At 40.8% G+C, this 17,164-nt stretch overlaps 1 protein-coding gene across 5 annotated transcripts in view; it reads left to right on the top strand.

Annotated features, from left to right (window-relative positions):
* The window catches only part of PDE4B (phosphodiesterase 4B), a 596,036-nt gene extending 582,102 nt beyond the window's left edge, over window positions 1-13,934 (top strand). For all 5 annotated transcript variants that reach the window (XM_029227603.1, XM_029227604.1, XM_029227606.1 and 2 more), the window contains 8 exons: window positions 1,695-1,873; window positions 3,138-3,236; window positions 3,378-3,542; window positions 5,343-5,442; window positions 7,444-7,598; window positions 7,708-7,830; window positions 8,541-8,723; window positions 11,661-13,934. In XM_029227603.1, coding sequence (XP_029083436.1) covers window positions 1,695-1,873; window positions 3,138-3,236; window positions 3,378-3,542; window positions 5,343-5,442; window positions 7,444-7,598; window positions 7,708-7,830; window positions 8,541-8,723; window positions 11,661-12,023 — 1,367 coding nt within the window. In that variant the 3' untranslated portion in view covers window positions 12,024-13,934. The remainder of the gene's footprint in view (window positions 1-1,694; window positions 1,874-3,137; window positions 3,237-3,377; window positions 3,543-5,342; window positions 5,443-7,443; window positions 7,599-7,707; window positions 7,831-8,540; window positions 8,724-11,660) is intronic.
* The last annotated feature ends 3,230 nt before the right edge of the window (window positions 13,935-17,164 follow it).

Genomic DNA, 17,164 nt, shown 5'->3' with positions numbered 1-17,164 from the left:
GAAGGCCTGGGTTCTAAGCTATTAAATCACTGCGTCTGGAACAAAGTGATTGTGAAATAAATATCTGTTGAATGAATTGCCCTTTAGCTTGGGAAAGTTGCTGACTTCATCTGAAAAGTGAACATGTGGGATTATTATTGGTTCCCAAACCTGACTCTGATCATCAAAGTCACTTGGGAAGATTTTTAAAAAACACTGATTCAGTAGGACTGGGTGGGGCTCATAAATCTGTATTTTTCAAAAGTTCCCTGGGTGCTTCTGATGCTGAACTAGGTTGGAAACCCCTGAACTAACGGGGATGACCACTAAAATTCCTCCCTAAGGCAGAGTCATAGGCTGATGAATCTAGGAACTTGGGGGCACCCAGAGACAGCCCTGAGATGCTAGGGATAGAGAAATCTCTTGCTCCAGCCCTACAACCAGGTACCAAGGGTCCAGGACAGCTGCTTCCACCTCGCTGTGCTCACTTTGCTTTGATGAGTTGTCCACAGGGCTCTGTGAGCAGGCGGAGGTCTCCAGGGAGAACGTGTGACTATGCCATCAGCTGCAAGAGTTGAAAGCAAATCATCTAGATCCCAGCAGGCCATCTGGAAATGTGTCATTTTCAAATAGAGAAGTTGTCTTTGGACTCATTTTCGCTGAAACAAGTAGAGATAAATGTAGGAACTTTTGAAAGCTGCATTAACTCTTTCAGCCACAGGGTGTCATTTAGTTCAATGAAGTAGCTGTAGAGCACCTCAATAAATGATTGCCTCAGTGCATTCACAGGCATCCCTGTGGCCTGAGAGAGTTAATGCATTTTTCAGAAGGACTCGGGATCCATCCGTCTCCCTGAGAAGTGAAATAGAATATTTGATTGCTGATATTTTTAATAGCATGATATAGAAGAAAGAGCTTCTATGAGCAGGTAGATATGTTTTTCTCACTAACCCTAGCCCTCCTTTTATCTTGTTGTAGCAGAATTTTTTTAAAAATTAAATGAGATGATTATAAATATTTAATAAGCACAAATACATTAATAAATGTAATGCCTGTTACCAATGAGAGGCGTTGTTATTATTTACTAGCAGAATTCATAGACACAAGGCATGAAATAAAACTGAAATTACAGTCTTCCTCTTAACCTCAAATCGTCATAAGCCAAGGCTTTAGAGTAATCATTTGAAGATTAGAAGCCATTTATTTCTCTAACATATATACTACTCATCTAAACTGAACCCAGCTACTGTTATATGGATCTTTTAAATTTAACAATAATTACAAACATAATAAAGTGAGCAAAACATAAAGCCTGTTTTTATTAACCTGGGCTTGGCTACATGAACCTTTTCTGTTTTTACAAACATACAAGTTATTCACTTTAATAAGAAATTTACATATAAATATTGATGCCTCACCTTGAAAGTGTATGAGTGTAATTGTCCCAAATCACCCTGCAAACAGAAGACATGGGATTGAGTTCCACCTCTGCCACTTCTTGAACAACTTATTTAGCTCCTCTGGACGTCAGTTTGCTGCTTTAGCAATAGAATCATGTATCACCGGATTGTCCTGGAGATCAAGTGAGATAACGCTCTGACAGACCTTCATAAGATGAGCCATCCATTATAGACCGTTAGAAGTTGTTTTTGAATATTGCAGTGGGTTCTCATTGGCACACAGGGACTGGAAAACCTATTTTTGTGTTGTTGCAGACAAGCAGAATGACGTGGAGATTCCATCTCCCACCCAGAAAGACAGGGAGAAAAAGAAAAAGCAACAGCTCATGACACAGATAAGCGGAGTGAGAAAACTGACGCACAGTTCAAGCTTAAATAATACAAGTATCTCACGCTTTGGAGTCAACACGGAAAATGAAGATCATCTAGCCAAGGTGTGTATGAGCTGGGTGTGTGCTCGTGTAGCTCTGCTTTATAGCAGGCAGATGTCTAAAAGCTCCTACTATAGCAGGCAGATGTCTAAAAGCTCCTATAATAATCGCTTTTGCATTATTATTAAATAGTACGATGAGGCTGATGTAGCCCGTTGTCCATTGTTGAATACCTAGTTAAAGGCCCTTTTTCTGTACCAAAGGACCATATTTTGTCCTGAGTTGGGTCCATTAACCTATGAATGGAGAATCCTGTTGAACACATATTGGGAGAATCCAAGGTGAGGGCAGTAGACAGGGCTGAATTACCCCAGAGGATATTTCAGAGACTGTATGCCAAGGACCGATGAGAAAATCTGCACTGATTGGCAGAGCTGAAGAAGAAATGAGAGAAATTGACAGCCTAGATCCTTGAGCCCAAACCCTAGTAGTGGAGGAAGGCTCAGAAAGAATTCATACCTCCTCTCGGAGGCCGTGCAAGGTGACTGCTGAGCTTCTCTCAGCCTTGTGAGAATATGAAATGAGAACAAATGAACATTCAGTGAGGGAGCGTCTGAAAGATGTCATTAGAAGAAGGTTGATTACACATTGGGCCAAGCCTCTGGGGAGAGCCTGGATCCCTTACTCTGGGCAGTAATTAATAATGGAATAAATTGCTCCTTTAATCAGATAATCTTGGAATAATCCCACAACACAGGATGGAATGATGTTTCTTTCAAGTCTTTCTGTGGTGCAGGAGCTCTAGGATGTAATGGATGACTAGCATCTTCATGACCTTTTATACTAAATCAGGGTTGACTTACACACATTCTAGCAGCTAAGTCTCCTTGACATGGCTCTCAGTGATAATAACCAAAGGGCAGAGGAGTTTCCCTGAGATTGCTTTCTAGCTGTTACTCATGGACCAGTGAGCAGAGAAGGGGAGAGACAGGGAAATGGGGCTAGAATGATCTCTAATCACTTGCACCTACTTCTGAAAGCAACATTGATTGAGGACTGACATACGGCAAAAAATTAGAGGTCAGCAACAAAATTTATCAATAAACACACATTCTCCCTTTTCTGAAAAATATGTACAGAACCTTCTAACCAGCATGAAGATACTCAACTTCCCAGATCATTCCATTTTCAAACGTTCATGCAACCAGAACACTCTAACTAGATACTCTAAAGACTTAGCCAACCCCTGTCCCCAGAATAAATAAAAATAATGAGGCATGTGAACAAAACTGTCCTTATTTCTAAATTTCTCTAATTTTGATGATAGGAGCTGGAAGACCTGAACAAATGGGGCCTTAACATCTTCAATGTGGCTGGATATTCACACAATAGGCCCCTAACATGCATCATGTATGCCATATTCCAGGTGAGTAAACAGGAGTGAATGTTGGTTATCCAATTAGATGCTCTTTATGATTTTTTTCCATCCCAGTTTACTTTTCTGATTTGGTTTTTCTTCATTTTTGGACATCCACTTAGTTATTTTCTAATCCTTTTCGCTGCATAGGAAAGAGACCTCCTAAAGACATTCAAAATTTCATCTGACACCTTTGTTACCTACATGATGACTTTAGAAGACCATTACCATGCTGATGTGGCATATCATAACAGCCTACACGCTGCTGACGTAGCCCAGTCAACCCATGTTCTTCTTTCTACGCCAGCGTTAGATGTGAGTAGTTATGATCTGTTTTGCATACCCTGCCCATCCTCCTTAAAAAGTGCCATACAACATGTGATATATTTATAGAAATAATGTAATTAGATGTTTTTGCATACTGGAACTGGCTCTTTATTATGTAGAGCATGTATCAATTGGGTTATTAATATAAATGGATGACATTTCTACTTGCTTTCTCATATCAGAGTAACCTTTCCTTTACCTCTGTTACAATTGAAAAATTATTTAATTATCAAGCAGTTAATAGGATGCTCTATTTGTCATTGTATCTCTAGTACCTAATAAGTGTCTAGTTCAGCATTTAGTATATAGTATATCCTCAGTATGCATGTGCTGATCTGAGCTGCCTACACCATCCCAGGTCCTCTGAGGGATAGCACAGAAATATAATATAAAATGTTCTATATAGTTCCTGTTAAGAATAAGCATCCATAAGCTTATTCGCCTAAGAATTCATAAAACTGGTTCTATGGATTGAAGGAAAAGTAACTGAAAAATCTAGAACTGAGGAATTAACAATGCCGAAGCAAAGAGGGACAGCTTTCCAACTTGTTAGACATCTCTCTAGAAGGTGGCTGTGACTGCTTCTCTCACAGATTAATGCATTTGTATATATCACTATAAGCAGCCCAGTGGGTACAGCAGTCCATGCTCTTCCTTGACAGATGGCAGTGGTGGTCAGGTATTTCCAAAATGTGTAGGCTCACTGTGGGAAGGGACTGGCCATGCCCTAGCCAAGCCCACCTCTGCAGATTCAGCTTGGAAGGTGAAGAAAGATTAAACTGACCCCAACTCTATTGCTTGGGTTCCATATATTCTGAGAAATGAAATCCAAGAAGCTAAGACTGTTTTATAGCCCTGAAGGAAAAAAAAAACAGTATTATTTTTATGTTCTGTGTCAGTATCACACGGTGGGCCAACACTGTTTATCAACTGTCTGCTGCTGTTACCTACTGTGTGGCTGGAAATTGAGCATGAGAACCACAGATGTTTAGAGAAGCGAGAGTTCAATGTGTCCTTGCGTAATTAGATTGAATTGAAGGATCAGAAGATTTAAGTAGCCACAGAGAATGATGAAAGACATTTCAGCCAGAAGCAATTTATACCTAAATAAATACTAGGTTTAAATCATTGCATACAGGTAGGGGCAGAGGAGGGAGGCTTCACGGGATGGCATGAAGGAGTTGAGCAGTTGGCATTAGGTCTCATTTCTCAGAAATGTCCTCAAATCTTGTCCATACTAATCACTGAGTGGATAGGTATTGACTGAATGGATGAATGAATAAATGTGTGAAAGCTCTGACCATGCTACAAATTTAGCTTTAAGAAATAACTTATTGGCAGGCTTATAAATCTGGAATTTGGCCTTAGTTATGCAGCCTGAAAGCATATGAAGCTTTTTATATCAGAGCAGAGCCAGTCTGACGTGCTTCTTTGACCACTATATGTGCTTGTGTTGCATAAGCACCATCCTGTTATACCACTTATCCAAGAAACAAATATCAGGTACCACCTGATCTCTTACCATGAGCGCTGTGCTAACGCCTTCCCCGAGCCTCAGCCTGCAGGCTCGATGTGGGCATGGGCTCTGACCACCAATCCTCTCACATAGGAGACCTTATGATGATGGACAGAATCTACATTTAATTAAAATAGTATATTGAGACGTTGTAGAAATCAACAAACCATCTTTCTCCCAACAAGAATGAAATGGGGTACCTTAGTATGAAACTAATTAAGCAGGACAGGCAAATGGAACGTGGAGTTCAGTGCACTCATTTTGCCCTGCAGGCCGTCTTCACAGATTTGGAAATCCTGGCCGCCATTTTTGCAGCTGCTATTCATGACGTTGATCATCCTGGAGTCTCCAATCAGTTTCTCATCAACACAAGTGAGTTCGCCACTAGAACAGTCATTTGAGATAATTGTATGAGTCACTGCTTCATTTCTTTCCTCCTGATGTTTTCATTATGGATAATAATAAGGGTAATAATGAGGTAATCCTTCCATTCCACTCAAACTGGTCAGACCTTTCCTGGATACTGTGTCCAGTCTAGCAACATCACTTTGAGCTGCATGGAGAACTTGGAAAGGGTCAGAGGGGAGCCATAAAAAGTACTCAGTGTTTGGAAAATGCAATATGTGAGGAAAGAGTAACACATGTGGAATTATCCAGTAAGGATACGGAAAGGCTTGGGAATAATGTGGTAATGATTCTTTAGGATTATGCAGGGCTCTCACACAGAGCATGGCGACCCACTAGTGTCCCTCTCTACTGAGGGAGCAGGTTCAAACGTTGTATCTGAGCATGGGAGCCTCCATATAGAAATAAGACTCCAAGAAAAAGCTTCCACAATTCAGGATGGAGGGTCGGGTCATTAAAAGTCTCACACACTCTCTTCCAGCTTCATAGGTTTGATTATGCACTGGTCTGTAGTATGGATTGGTCTGACTTCAGTGACCTTCAAGGGCTGGCCCATCCTTAGGATCCCAAGCCCTACTCAAAGCTTTTGTCATGCTCGAAATATTTAGTATCCATGCTAATGAAAATCCATGATTTTTCCCAGTTAATGTACCACTTCTAAATGCTGAAAATCTAAGTAATTTTTTCTCCTGAGAATACTGGTTATCTTGTTGTGGTCAAGATTAGCATCAAGTGCTGACGGTTTTAAGAAATATTGGAGCTACTTGCTGTGAAAGAGCCCTTATCATACTTTATCATCAGGATATTTGAATGACTAAGTGTGAGGTACCTTGGTTTTTACCTTGTTTTTCTACTGAAAGAACGTAAACTTTGGGCAGCTGCTTGTCTGTGTGGGTTATATCAGCTGGTCTACTGTGGTGTCATGAACCATTCCATATATAGGCCAGTTAGCTTTATACAGAAAAATGGTCTTTCTGCCAAAGCCACGTACCATAAAAAGCCAGCTTGCAGAGCTATGCCCTTGATCACAGGATGAACAAGGCAAGAGTGCTGAAACGACATCACATAACCCACCACCTTTTCTGAAGATGTAACTCAAAGCACACTGTAAAAGCAATGGTTTATGAGTAACAACACCTACAATTAGTAACATATTATCATCACTTGGTTATCATTTTGGTTAAGAGAAAATGTGGCTTCGTGAGTTTGATGACCATGTTCTCAATTGCAGACCATGGCGCTGCCTAACAAAGGTTGTCTGTGATTCTTCTGTGTGAAAGGCAGGCTAGAAGCTGTAGTTTAGGTAACTAGATAATGCAGTTTCTGTTGTATAGGGCCATAGGGCAGAAACTGGGATATCAAGATTGTTGTAAAAAATTATTGTTTTGTTACCATATTTACAGAAAGCTCCAAAGAGCTACATTATTTGAATAAAGTGAAATTTTACACTCACACCATTATCTTCTTTGAAAATCCAAAACTCACAATTGATGGAGCTGGGAAACATATCAAAAAGTGAGATAATGTGAAAAATTTTAATACCTTGGGTAAAGTTTAGTGGCATTTTCAGTCTGTTCTTTTTCCAAAGCACACATTTGTGAGGACATAAGGGAAGTTACAAACTGAGATAAAAATAGGATTAATTGCTTGGGAATGCCCTTACCTAAAATGTCAAATTCTTCATCTGAAGTGAAAAGGAAAAAAAGGATTTTAAAAATACTGTGACTTTTAATCAAAGAGAAAGTTTATGAGCTAATATCTACTGGAAACTTTTTTTTTTTTTTTTTTAACTTAGGAACTGACTATTTCTCTTTGTAGAGGGAGACTCTGCTCTAATAGAAAATGACATATGGGGTCTTGGTTCTTAAGATCATATGGAGAGAACTAGATCTGATTTCACACTGAGGTAATTCCACAGTTTGAATTGTATCCCTTTTTATTAAATCATCATTTTCCCTTGTTTATTAGATTCAGAACTTGCTTTGATGTATAATGATGAATCTGTGTTGGAAAACCATCACCTTGCCGTGGGTTTCAAACTGCTCCAAGAAGAACACTGTGACATCTTCCAGAATCTCACCAAGAAGCAGCGTCAGACACTCAGGAAGATGGTTATTGACATGGTAAGACTTTGGTCTCCCTGTGTTCCTCACTTTTGCTGGAAGAGAAAATCCATCTTCTTGATAAACTGAGTTTATTGAGAGTTTCCTTTTTTTTTTTTTTTAACCTCAGGTCTTAGCAACTGATATGTCCAAACACATGAGCCTGCTGGCAGACCTGAAGACAATGGTAGAAACAAAGAAAGTTACAAGTTCCGGCGTTCTTCTCCTGGACAACTATACTGATCGTATACAGGTATTTGACAGAAGCCTTTGATTTAACACAAAGCCACACCAAATTAATGACGCAGCAATTAGAAAAAGAAAAACAAGTTTACTTAGTTGCATGTCCTAGGTTACTACTAAGGCTTTGGGCTTATTTTAAGAACGAGCAAAGGAAAATGGACATTCAAGTTGATTCTCTAATTTACGAAGAAAAACAGAACCCTATTTATTGAGTTGCTTAATTCTAAAAATAAACAGCAAAATCTCTTTATAATAGGGTATACGTGACTGCTGATCCCAAAGGCTCATGTTTGGACATAAATCCCACTGACTTGAACTTTGTTAGGTCTGTTTTGGTTATACAAATTGCCCTCAGTTGGTCTCCTCTTTCCACAAGTGGAAAATATGAAGACATCTACTTTGAGTAATTCTTTGCATTTTTTCCAAACTGAGGAGAAGAAACCATGGCAGCATCTGACCTTTAATGTCCCTTCCAGTTTTTTAATTCAATGACTGTCAATCAAAGAAGACATATTTTCCCTTTGGGGACTCTTATAATGGTAAATAACCAACTCTGGCCAGCGCCATTGTAATCCTGCTTTTTTGGTGCAAGCACCATAATTATAATGCAACTAAAATGTTCTTGGGTCTGGTACCAAGTGTACTAGTACGAGAGGGATGAGATGTTCTGGTAGTATTTATACCTCATTTTATGGGATTTCCAAAATTTGATGATTTCAGGTCCTTCGCAACATGGTACACTGTGCAGACCTGAGTAACCCCACCAAGTCCCTGGAATTGTATCGGCAATGGACAGACCGCATCATGGAGGAATTTTTCCAGCAGGGAGACAAAGAACGGGAGAGGGGAATGGAGATTAGCCCCATGTGTGATAAGCACACAGCTTCCGTGGAAAAATCCCAGGTATCTAATATAAGGTTTCAAAGTTTCTGTGAGCTCTGCTGATGGTCGAACTAGAGGGCTCTTTCTAGCTGTTTTCTTTTAAATATGTGTGTGTGTGTGTGTGTGTGTGAAATTATAAGGAAGCAACTACTTTATTTAGTTCCATTATGCTCATGACTCATTCGCCTTCTGCATTACACTCAATTTCACTACGAGGAGATAAAGCAGTCTTCAGAAATCCATCAAAGTTTGGACTGTGTATCCTCAGTTTAGATCATTGTCTATGACCTTAACAAATCCTGCTGATTTAACTGAATGCTGCTGTCTCCTTCATCTCATCCCTCTAGGTTTCCCCCAGCTCTGTCTTTATCCAGGACCTCTGCTTTTCACCCTTGTTTCCTGTTTTCGTTGTCTCTCCATAATCATGCACACTGCTACCATCACCAGAGGTGACGAATCTCATTCCCACACATCTCTCTGCCTCATAGTTGAAGCGCTGTCCTGTGTCCCCTTCCAAGGTCACGTCGACACTTCTGAGAGCATGCTGACATCTTTTGGTTGTGTCCAAAGCTACAAACTCTCTGTGTGCTAAGGACTGGGGGGACATTACACTGTAGGCAGGGAGATGCAGAAATGCCCCAGATGCCACTAGCTGCAAAATATGTAGCACTAGATAGTATCGATATTCTTACAAAGGCTTCAGGGCCGGCTGAGATGCTATTTTTTTCAAGACAACAAACTACCTGAGCCAGGCAGTCATGATTAAGACTGTGTCTCTAGGCTGCCCAAGGCCTTTATCACAAAAGCATTCAGAGTATTTTTTGTTAGTGTTTATCCTCTTTCCCCACTACCTTCTACTCCCAAATTTACATGTAGTTATAATATCAATGTATAGTTCCTTTGCAATTATTGTTGTGTTGCTTTTTAAAGAAACCCAATCAAACGAGTTTAAAATCTGTAAGTGCTCTGAAGGTCTAATATGCCACAAAAACACATGATAACATAAAGTTAGGGCCAATTCAAATACCCTAATGCCTTAATTAGAACAAGATATTCATGAATTAGTTAATTAAATAGCATATTGCCCTTTTGTTAGCAACAGTGGTGTTTTGTATGTATATGATGTTCTGTGTGGTGTTCCACACATTCCCATACATTATCCCATTTGAACCTCCCAACAGCCTTGTGACATAGACATAGCAGGTATTTCCCCAGTGTGTCAGGTGAAGAAGCTGTCCTCTTGGTCCAGTTCACCCAGCTACCCTCCACCCAAAACTATTCACTGTCCATCACTGAGAACAGGTCTCACTGTTCCCATGATGTTGTGGTCCACCCTGGTATTTCCCACAGATGGGCTCTGGTGAGCATTGTCTGAGTAGTCTGGCAATGAAGCCCTTGATTTGTAGAGTTCTCTCGTCCCAGGGCCTAGGAAATAAGCAACTAGAGGCTACCTTTCAAAAAAGTGCTGAACATTTAGCAGAAGCAGAACAAATGAAGAAAGCAAATGACTGCACTGTGTTCAGCTGATTGAATTTTCTCCATTGCCTTGAGCTTGTTTTTTTCAGGTCCCTGGAAAACACCTTGAAAATAGTCTCTCAAAACCACTAAACATACATAAAGAAGTAAAAGGGAGGAAAGAGGAGTGGGTGGAAGCAAGAGAAATATCTGAATCATCCACAGTCGAAGTTCTTGTAATCAGTGCAGATCAGAGATGCCCTGATTGTTGTATGAATTCTGTTTGTTTAGGCTAGGGAAACACCAGAGAAAAGATAGATAGATAATAGGTAGATAGATAGATAAACAGATAGATAAAAGTCACATACGACTAAGGTTCTTTGATATGGTACAACTTTGATGTGTTAAATAACTGGCCCAAATCCAGAATGTTAATAAAGGGAAGTTTCCAGCAGTGTGGAAAGACAGCTATGTAATGCCCATGGGTGCACAGAAGTTGCCTTTGCTCATCTACCCCTGAATCCCGACCCAGCATCTCTCCAGCTCCCCAGACCATGACAGGGGAATTCCATTCCCTCATTCAACTAGTGCCTATTCTTTCTCTCAGCCTGTTCCCACCCCCAATGTTTCCTGTTTGTCCCACAGTGGAAAGGTCAGGATAAGGCCACAGAGCCAGCTCATGCAGGATGCATAGCCCCTGTGTAAACCATAACAGAGCCATAAGCTTCATATTTCTTCACAGGAACACTAGCAAAGGAACTGCTTAATTGTCTTTATTTTTCCTTCTTTCTCCTGATGGAAATGACGGTATGCCCTCTGGATCTAAAACAATTGCAGACGTGTCTGCAGAGGGGATATTTGTTTGTTTAGGGGCTTGAAGTGTTTTCAAGTGTTTTGCCTACGTCGTCTACAAACCAAAAACATTCCACAGAGCCTGAGACATCTCAGAGTCATACGAGGCCGGCTCCCTTTCATTTTAAAACCGCGGCATATTTTAAAGTTATCAGGGAAAGAATGTTGAGTCAGAGCTCAGTAGACCTGGAGCTTCCTTCTTCAGAGAATGACTCACAGAATCCAAGGAGTGACAAAGTCATTCCCAGCCAGGGTTACATCCAGACTTCTTACCTGGCAGACGTCAGAGGAAAAGTAATCAGTTCTAGTGAGACCAACACAGGCTTTGGGATCAGACAAAGTTGGGACTGAGTCCCATCTCCACCACTTACTGGCTCTGTGATCTCTGACAAGATATTTCATCTCAACGAGTCACAGTTTCCTCCTCTGTGAATGGTGAATAACCATACTTACTCTGCATGATTAAGAGATAATGTATATATTGCATTCAGTGCAGGATGCACCATATAGTAGGTACTCAAATAACAGATTCCAGTATTATTGACCTCTCTTGGGTTGTTGTGGCTCTTTCTTTGCATGCAAACCAGGACGGCTTGTTTGGTGTTCCAGGGCCCATCACAATAACAGGTGTGTAACCTTATTTTTCTCCAGGTGGGCTTCATCGACTACATTGTCCATCCGCTGTGGGAGACCTGGGCGGACCTGGTACAGCCTGATGCCCAGGACATCCTGGATACTTTAGAAGATAACAGGAACTGGTATCAGAGCATGATACCCCAGAGTCCCTCCCCACCACTGGACGAGCAGAACAGAGACTGCCAGGGTCTGATGGAGAAGTTTCAATTTGAACTGACCCTCGAAGAGGAGGATTCTGAAGGCCCCGAAAAAGGAGAGGGCCACAACTATTTCAGCAACACAAAGACACTCTGTGTGATCGATCCAGAAAATAGGGATTCACTGGGAGAGACTGATGTAGACATCACAACAGAAGACAAGTCCCCAATTGACACATAATCTCCCTCTTCATATGGAGATGAACATTCCACCCTTGACAAGCATGCCAGCTGTATGGTAGGGCCAGCCCACCATGGGGGCCGAGGCCTGCACGGGACAAGGGCCTCCCGGCCTTTCCAGTTACTTGAGTTTGGAGCCAGAATGCAAGACCGGGAAGCACATAGCAGCTCAGGAAATTCCACAGTTGACTTGCCTTGCTTGCAAGCTTAGTGGAGAGCTGAAGGTTTCTGTGGTTCTGGAGGCCAAGTTCGCATCACAACCAAATGGCTTGAAAATGGAAGACATAAAACTGAGAGATTTTTCTGCACTAAGTTTTGGGAATCTGTCCCCTCTAGTGACTGAACTGACTGACTAATAATGTCATTTCTATATCTGCTCACCTGTCCCCTTGTCTGCCAACCTGTGTGCCTTTTTTGTAAAACATTTTCACGTCTTTAAAATGCCTGTTGAATACCTAGAGTTTAGTATTAACTTCTACACAGATAAACGTTCAAAGTTGACATAAACTTTTCTGACTCTTTCTGGGGAAAAAAAAAGGAAAGAAAATGGTCTTCCTTCTTTCTTGGGCAATATCTTTCACTTGACTATAGTTACTGTGGCAAATAGAAAGGCTACGCTTCTAACCACATTCAACTTCCTTCTCCTGTGGTCCCAAACAACTCCTCAGTTGCCCTTATAAAGTATCTCTGTTTGCCTGCTTCCAACAGTATTTTTTCTCCTCTAGAGTTGCACTTTTTTGCTGTAAACAGAATAAAGTTGAACAAACTAAGGGGTAGTCATGTTGTTCACAGTAACAATCTGTGTAGAATTCAGCTTCATGAGCAGTTACCCTGTCGGGTCCCGAACCCCTGTGCCACTGGGGTCGCACAGTCCCCATCCTGTTCTCTTGCGCCCCTCTTCACGCTAACACCAGTTACACCGTTTCCAGTTTAATGCTGCCGTCTTTCTCTTGCACTGCCTTCCACGCTATCACCTCCGTTTCTGTTTATAACCGTGTATTTATTACTTAATGTATATAATGTAATGTTTTGTAAGTTATTAATTTATATATCTAACATTGCCTGCCAACGGTGGTGTTCAATTTGTGTAGAAGACTCTGCCTAAGAGTTACGACTTTTCCTGTAACGTTTTGTATTGTGTATTATTATAGAACCTGAACATCGCTGAAGAGAGACATACGGGCCCCTCACCAGTTGGGTCTGCCCTTTTCCCGGTCTGAGTTGCTAATACTGCTCAACCCTTTCATGAACTGTTTTGGAAACGGGATTCTCACATTAGATACTAATGGTTTCTATTGAGCTTTTACTTTTGTATAGTTTGATAGGGGTAGGGGGCAGTGGGATGCGGTTTTTACCCCTGTTTTATCCAAATCTGTACACATGAGTTGAGTTTTAACTGGGTTCTACTATAATTGTGGCTTCGGTTTAACAAGAAACACTACATTCAGTTTAACAAGCAGCTCACAGATGGTTCTCCGGAGAGTCCCCAAACCACTGACTTTGAAGAGGAAGCCCCCTGCCTGCTGTTAAACAGGAATGTCATGTTCCAATTAATTACAAAAGAGAACAATAAAACAATGTGAATTTTATAATAAAATGTGAACTGACGTAGTAAATTATGCAAATGTGAAGCTTCTGATAACACTTGTCAGGCCTCTGAGTGGCTTCAGTCTCTGTCTGTAAAATCTGTTTCATGCTTTCAGTTCAGCATTGTGACTCAGTAGTTCAAGAAATGGCACAAATGTGCATGACCAATGGGTTTGTATGTCTATGAACACTGCTTATTTCAGGTGGACATTTTATTGTTTTCCTAAGTTTCTCACAATGTATGTTATAGTATTATTATATACTGTGCTCAGATGCATTCTTAAGAGACTTTTATATGAGGTGAATAAACAAAAGCATGATTAGATTAGACTGTAGGCCCAATTATTTTGTGGTTAGTTCTGACGCATTGAAAGCAGATCTTTTTTTCCTCTTCTCTCCTACCGTACCCCACAGAGAAAACTACCCACTTTGCTTGGCCAGCATCACAACTAAAGTTTCATAATCTGTGTCCAAAAAGTCCCCTAGCTTGAAACATTTATTTTTTTAACAACTGTTCAACTAGCTCAGTGGTACGAGAAGGGAGACGGTGAATTAAAAGAAACAAAGCCACTTTAAGAATCTGAAGAGTTTAATCTACTGGATGAATAAAGGGAATCTCCAACTTGGCTGGGTCCTCTAGAAAAATGAATCATAGCACATCAACTTAATGTAGTCAGATGGTCCAACATTAGCTTACTGTAGTCAGATTGTCCCATTGATTCATCTGACACATGAAGAATCTGAGGTCCAAAGAGTCACCTTAAAGCACAATGCAAGGAGTGCTGACTGACACTCATGGTCATCTCAGTGATCCATGGAGTCTCCTGTTGATCATATGGTTATGCTTTTCTTTCTGGAAAGAACTGTGTAAATATCATAAACAAAATAATGCTTCGTTGAAAAAGTCAGCTTAAAAAAAAATTTATCCTGAGAAAGGTGTGTGTGTATGTGTGTGTGTGTGTGTGTACGTGCGTGCGTGCGTGTGCATGTGCGTGTGTGTGTGTGTTGAGAAAGCCTGCAAATAAGAATCAGTGGATGGCCCATGATATTTTAACCACAGGGGAAGTGGTTCGTGAAACAGGAAGGGGTCTGCTCTAGAAAAACTCCATTCAATAAACTGAAATTACTGTATTTCTTTTTAAAGACAATTGAAGGTGAGCCACTGTTGCAGAACCAGCTTGCCTGCTGGTTCCAGAGCTAGTATTTATAGTTCTTTGCCACCATCCCTGATTTCTGATTGCACCCCACTGTCTCTGAGCTTTTACAGATTGAGTGACAAAAGTGAATTGGTTAGAATAGCCATAGGTGTGACTTTAAAATATCTAGAGCTATAAATATTTATAACTATTTGCAGGTCTCTTCCTACAGAGCAGTTCTTACCGTTGGTGCAAAATTAGAATCATCTGGGGAATAAATATTTTTTTTAAATACTGATGTTTGAGTTCCATCCTCACTCCCAGATTTCTGTTTGAATTGGTCTTGGGTGGAGCCCTGGGCATCAGATTTTTAAAGTCTCCCCAGGTAATTCTAACGTGTAATCTGAGTGGAGAACCACTGCTCCAGAAGAGAGAAGCACACTTGTAGCTAAGGCTTTTGTCTTAGTCCATTCAGGCTGCTATAACAAAATTCCAGACTGTACAGCTTAAAAGCAGCAGAAATTTATTTCTCAAAGTTCTGGAGGCTGGGAATTCAAAGATTAAGATACTAGCATGATCACATTCTGGTGAGTGCCCACTTCCTGCTTCATAGCTGGTGCCTTCTCACTTGTATCCTCACCTGGTAGAAAGGGCTGGAGATCTCTCTGGACCCTCTTTAACAAGGGCACCAATCCCGTTCATGAGGGCTCCACCCTCATGACCAAAGTACCTTACAAAGGTGACACCTCCTAATACATCATCTTTGGGGTTTTGGATTTCAGCATACAAATTTTAGGGAAACATAAACATTCAGACCATAACAGCTTTCTTTCACCCCAGCTGTCTTCAGACATTGTACACCCATCATGGCCAGGCGCTGGTTCAAGTATAGAGACAAGTAGGGATCAGAAATGAGTAAGATGGAGCTCTGCACTCCAGGAGCTTACAATGTGCTGTCGTTGCTCACTACTTGCCTTCCAGATTGTAAAATCATAATCATGCTCTCAGGAAAACCACAGTGAAGATCAATCTAAAAGAAAGTTCATCTTCTGACTCCAAAACATAGACCATAAGAGTAGTCATCCTCCCACATGATGGTAGGGAGCTACTGCAGAAGCAGAAGTTACTGCAGCATTTTTGCCAAGGCTGAGGGTGATAATTTGTGCTTAACAAAATGCATAGGAGCTAAAGGCTGATTTATAGACTCAGGAACTGTCAGAGTTGGAAAGAAACACACACACACACACACACACACACACATGCTGGATGGCATTTCCCTGACATATTCCCACAGGCTTATTTTGATATAAATAAGTTGGGGGTCATGGTAATTCTAAGTCCACTGAAGGAAGCCTAATGGAGTCCAAGTGAAGGGAGGTGGTTTATTGTACTGATTCTGGAGCCAAATGGCCCGGGTTCAAATCCTAACTCCTTCATTTACTACCTGTACAACTTTAAATAAGTCACTTACTCACTGGGGATTATAAATCTGTCAGATGGGGATAATAACCCCAGGGCTTTTTCTACAATTTCATTGCTACCTCTCTGAGCCTCATATCTTTTGAGAGTGATGAAATCAACAATTGTATGAGCCTTAAAACCTGTGAACCAAAATGGACTAAGATGTCTGGTAAATGCCATTTATCAACCCACAATTTGTGCAGCCTGTGCCCCTTACCAAGAATTCTCCAACCTAGTCATCTCTTACATCCCTCAAGACTCAGATCAGGTGACCTCCTACAAGACGCTTCCCTGATCCCCAAGGTTGGGATAAGGACTCTTTTCTGGAAATCTGAGAACATCTCATGCTTTGACACTAATTAACTGTGTAACCTTGGGCAAGTCCCTTAACTCCCCTGTTCCTCACCTTTATCATCTGTAAAGTGGGGATAATTATAATGATACCTAGCTTATAGCAGGTTATGTGAGAATTACATGAACTGATATACATAAAGTTCTAAGAAATGTTATGATTATTAATACCTACCACTATGTATTTAAGTTAGGTTTTTGTCTTTCCCAAAAGACCATAAATCATTGAAGTCAGAAGATGGATCTTATTCGCTATTGAACTTCCAGTACCAAATCCAATTTCTGAAATAAATATACATTTGTCAAACTGAATAGAACCAAGTAGTTTTGTGAAAGAGTGAAATACAACCCCATGTCTCAGGCTTTCCAAACCAAAAAGGTGTTTGTCTCAGAGCCCTGCAATAATAAGCCATACAATTCCAGAAACAAAATTTCCTCAGAGATCTTCCAGTCTCTGCCTTTTGTTTTATAATTAAAGAAACTGAGGTCCAGAGGCGGCCAGTGACCTGCCTGAGATGATAGAGTATATTAGTGTCATGGGGCTGCCATAACCAAGTACCACAAACTGGGTAGTTTAAAGAACCGAAATTTATTCTCACAGTCCTGG

The sequence above is a fragment of the Monodon monoceros genome, unplaced genomic scaffold, assembly GCF_005190385.1.
Source record: "Monodon monoceros isolate NGI ecotype Baffin Bay Population unplaced genomic scaffold, NGI_Narwhal_1 Super_Scaffold_18, whole genome shotgun sequence".
In the NCBI taxonomy this organism is placed as follows: Eukaryota; Metazoa; Chordata; class Mammalia; order Artiodactyla; family Monodontidae; genus Monodon; species Monodon monoceros.
This window is presented reverse-complemented; position numbering and strand designations above follow the sequence as displayed.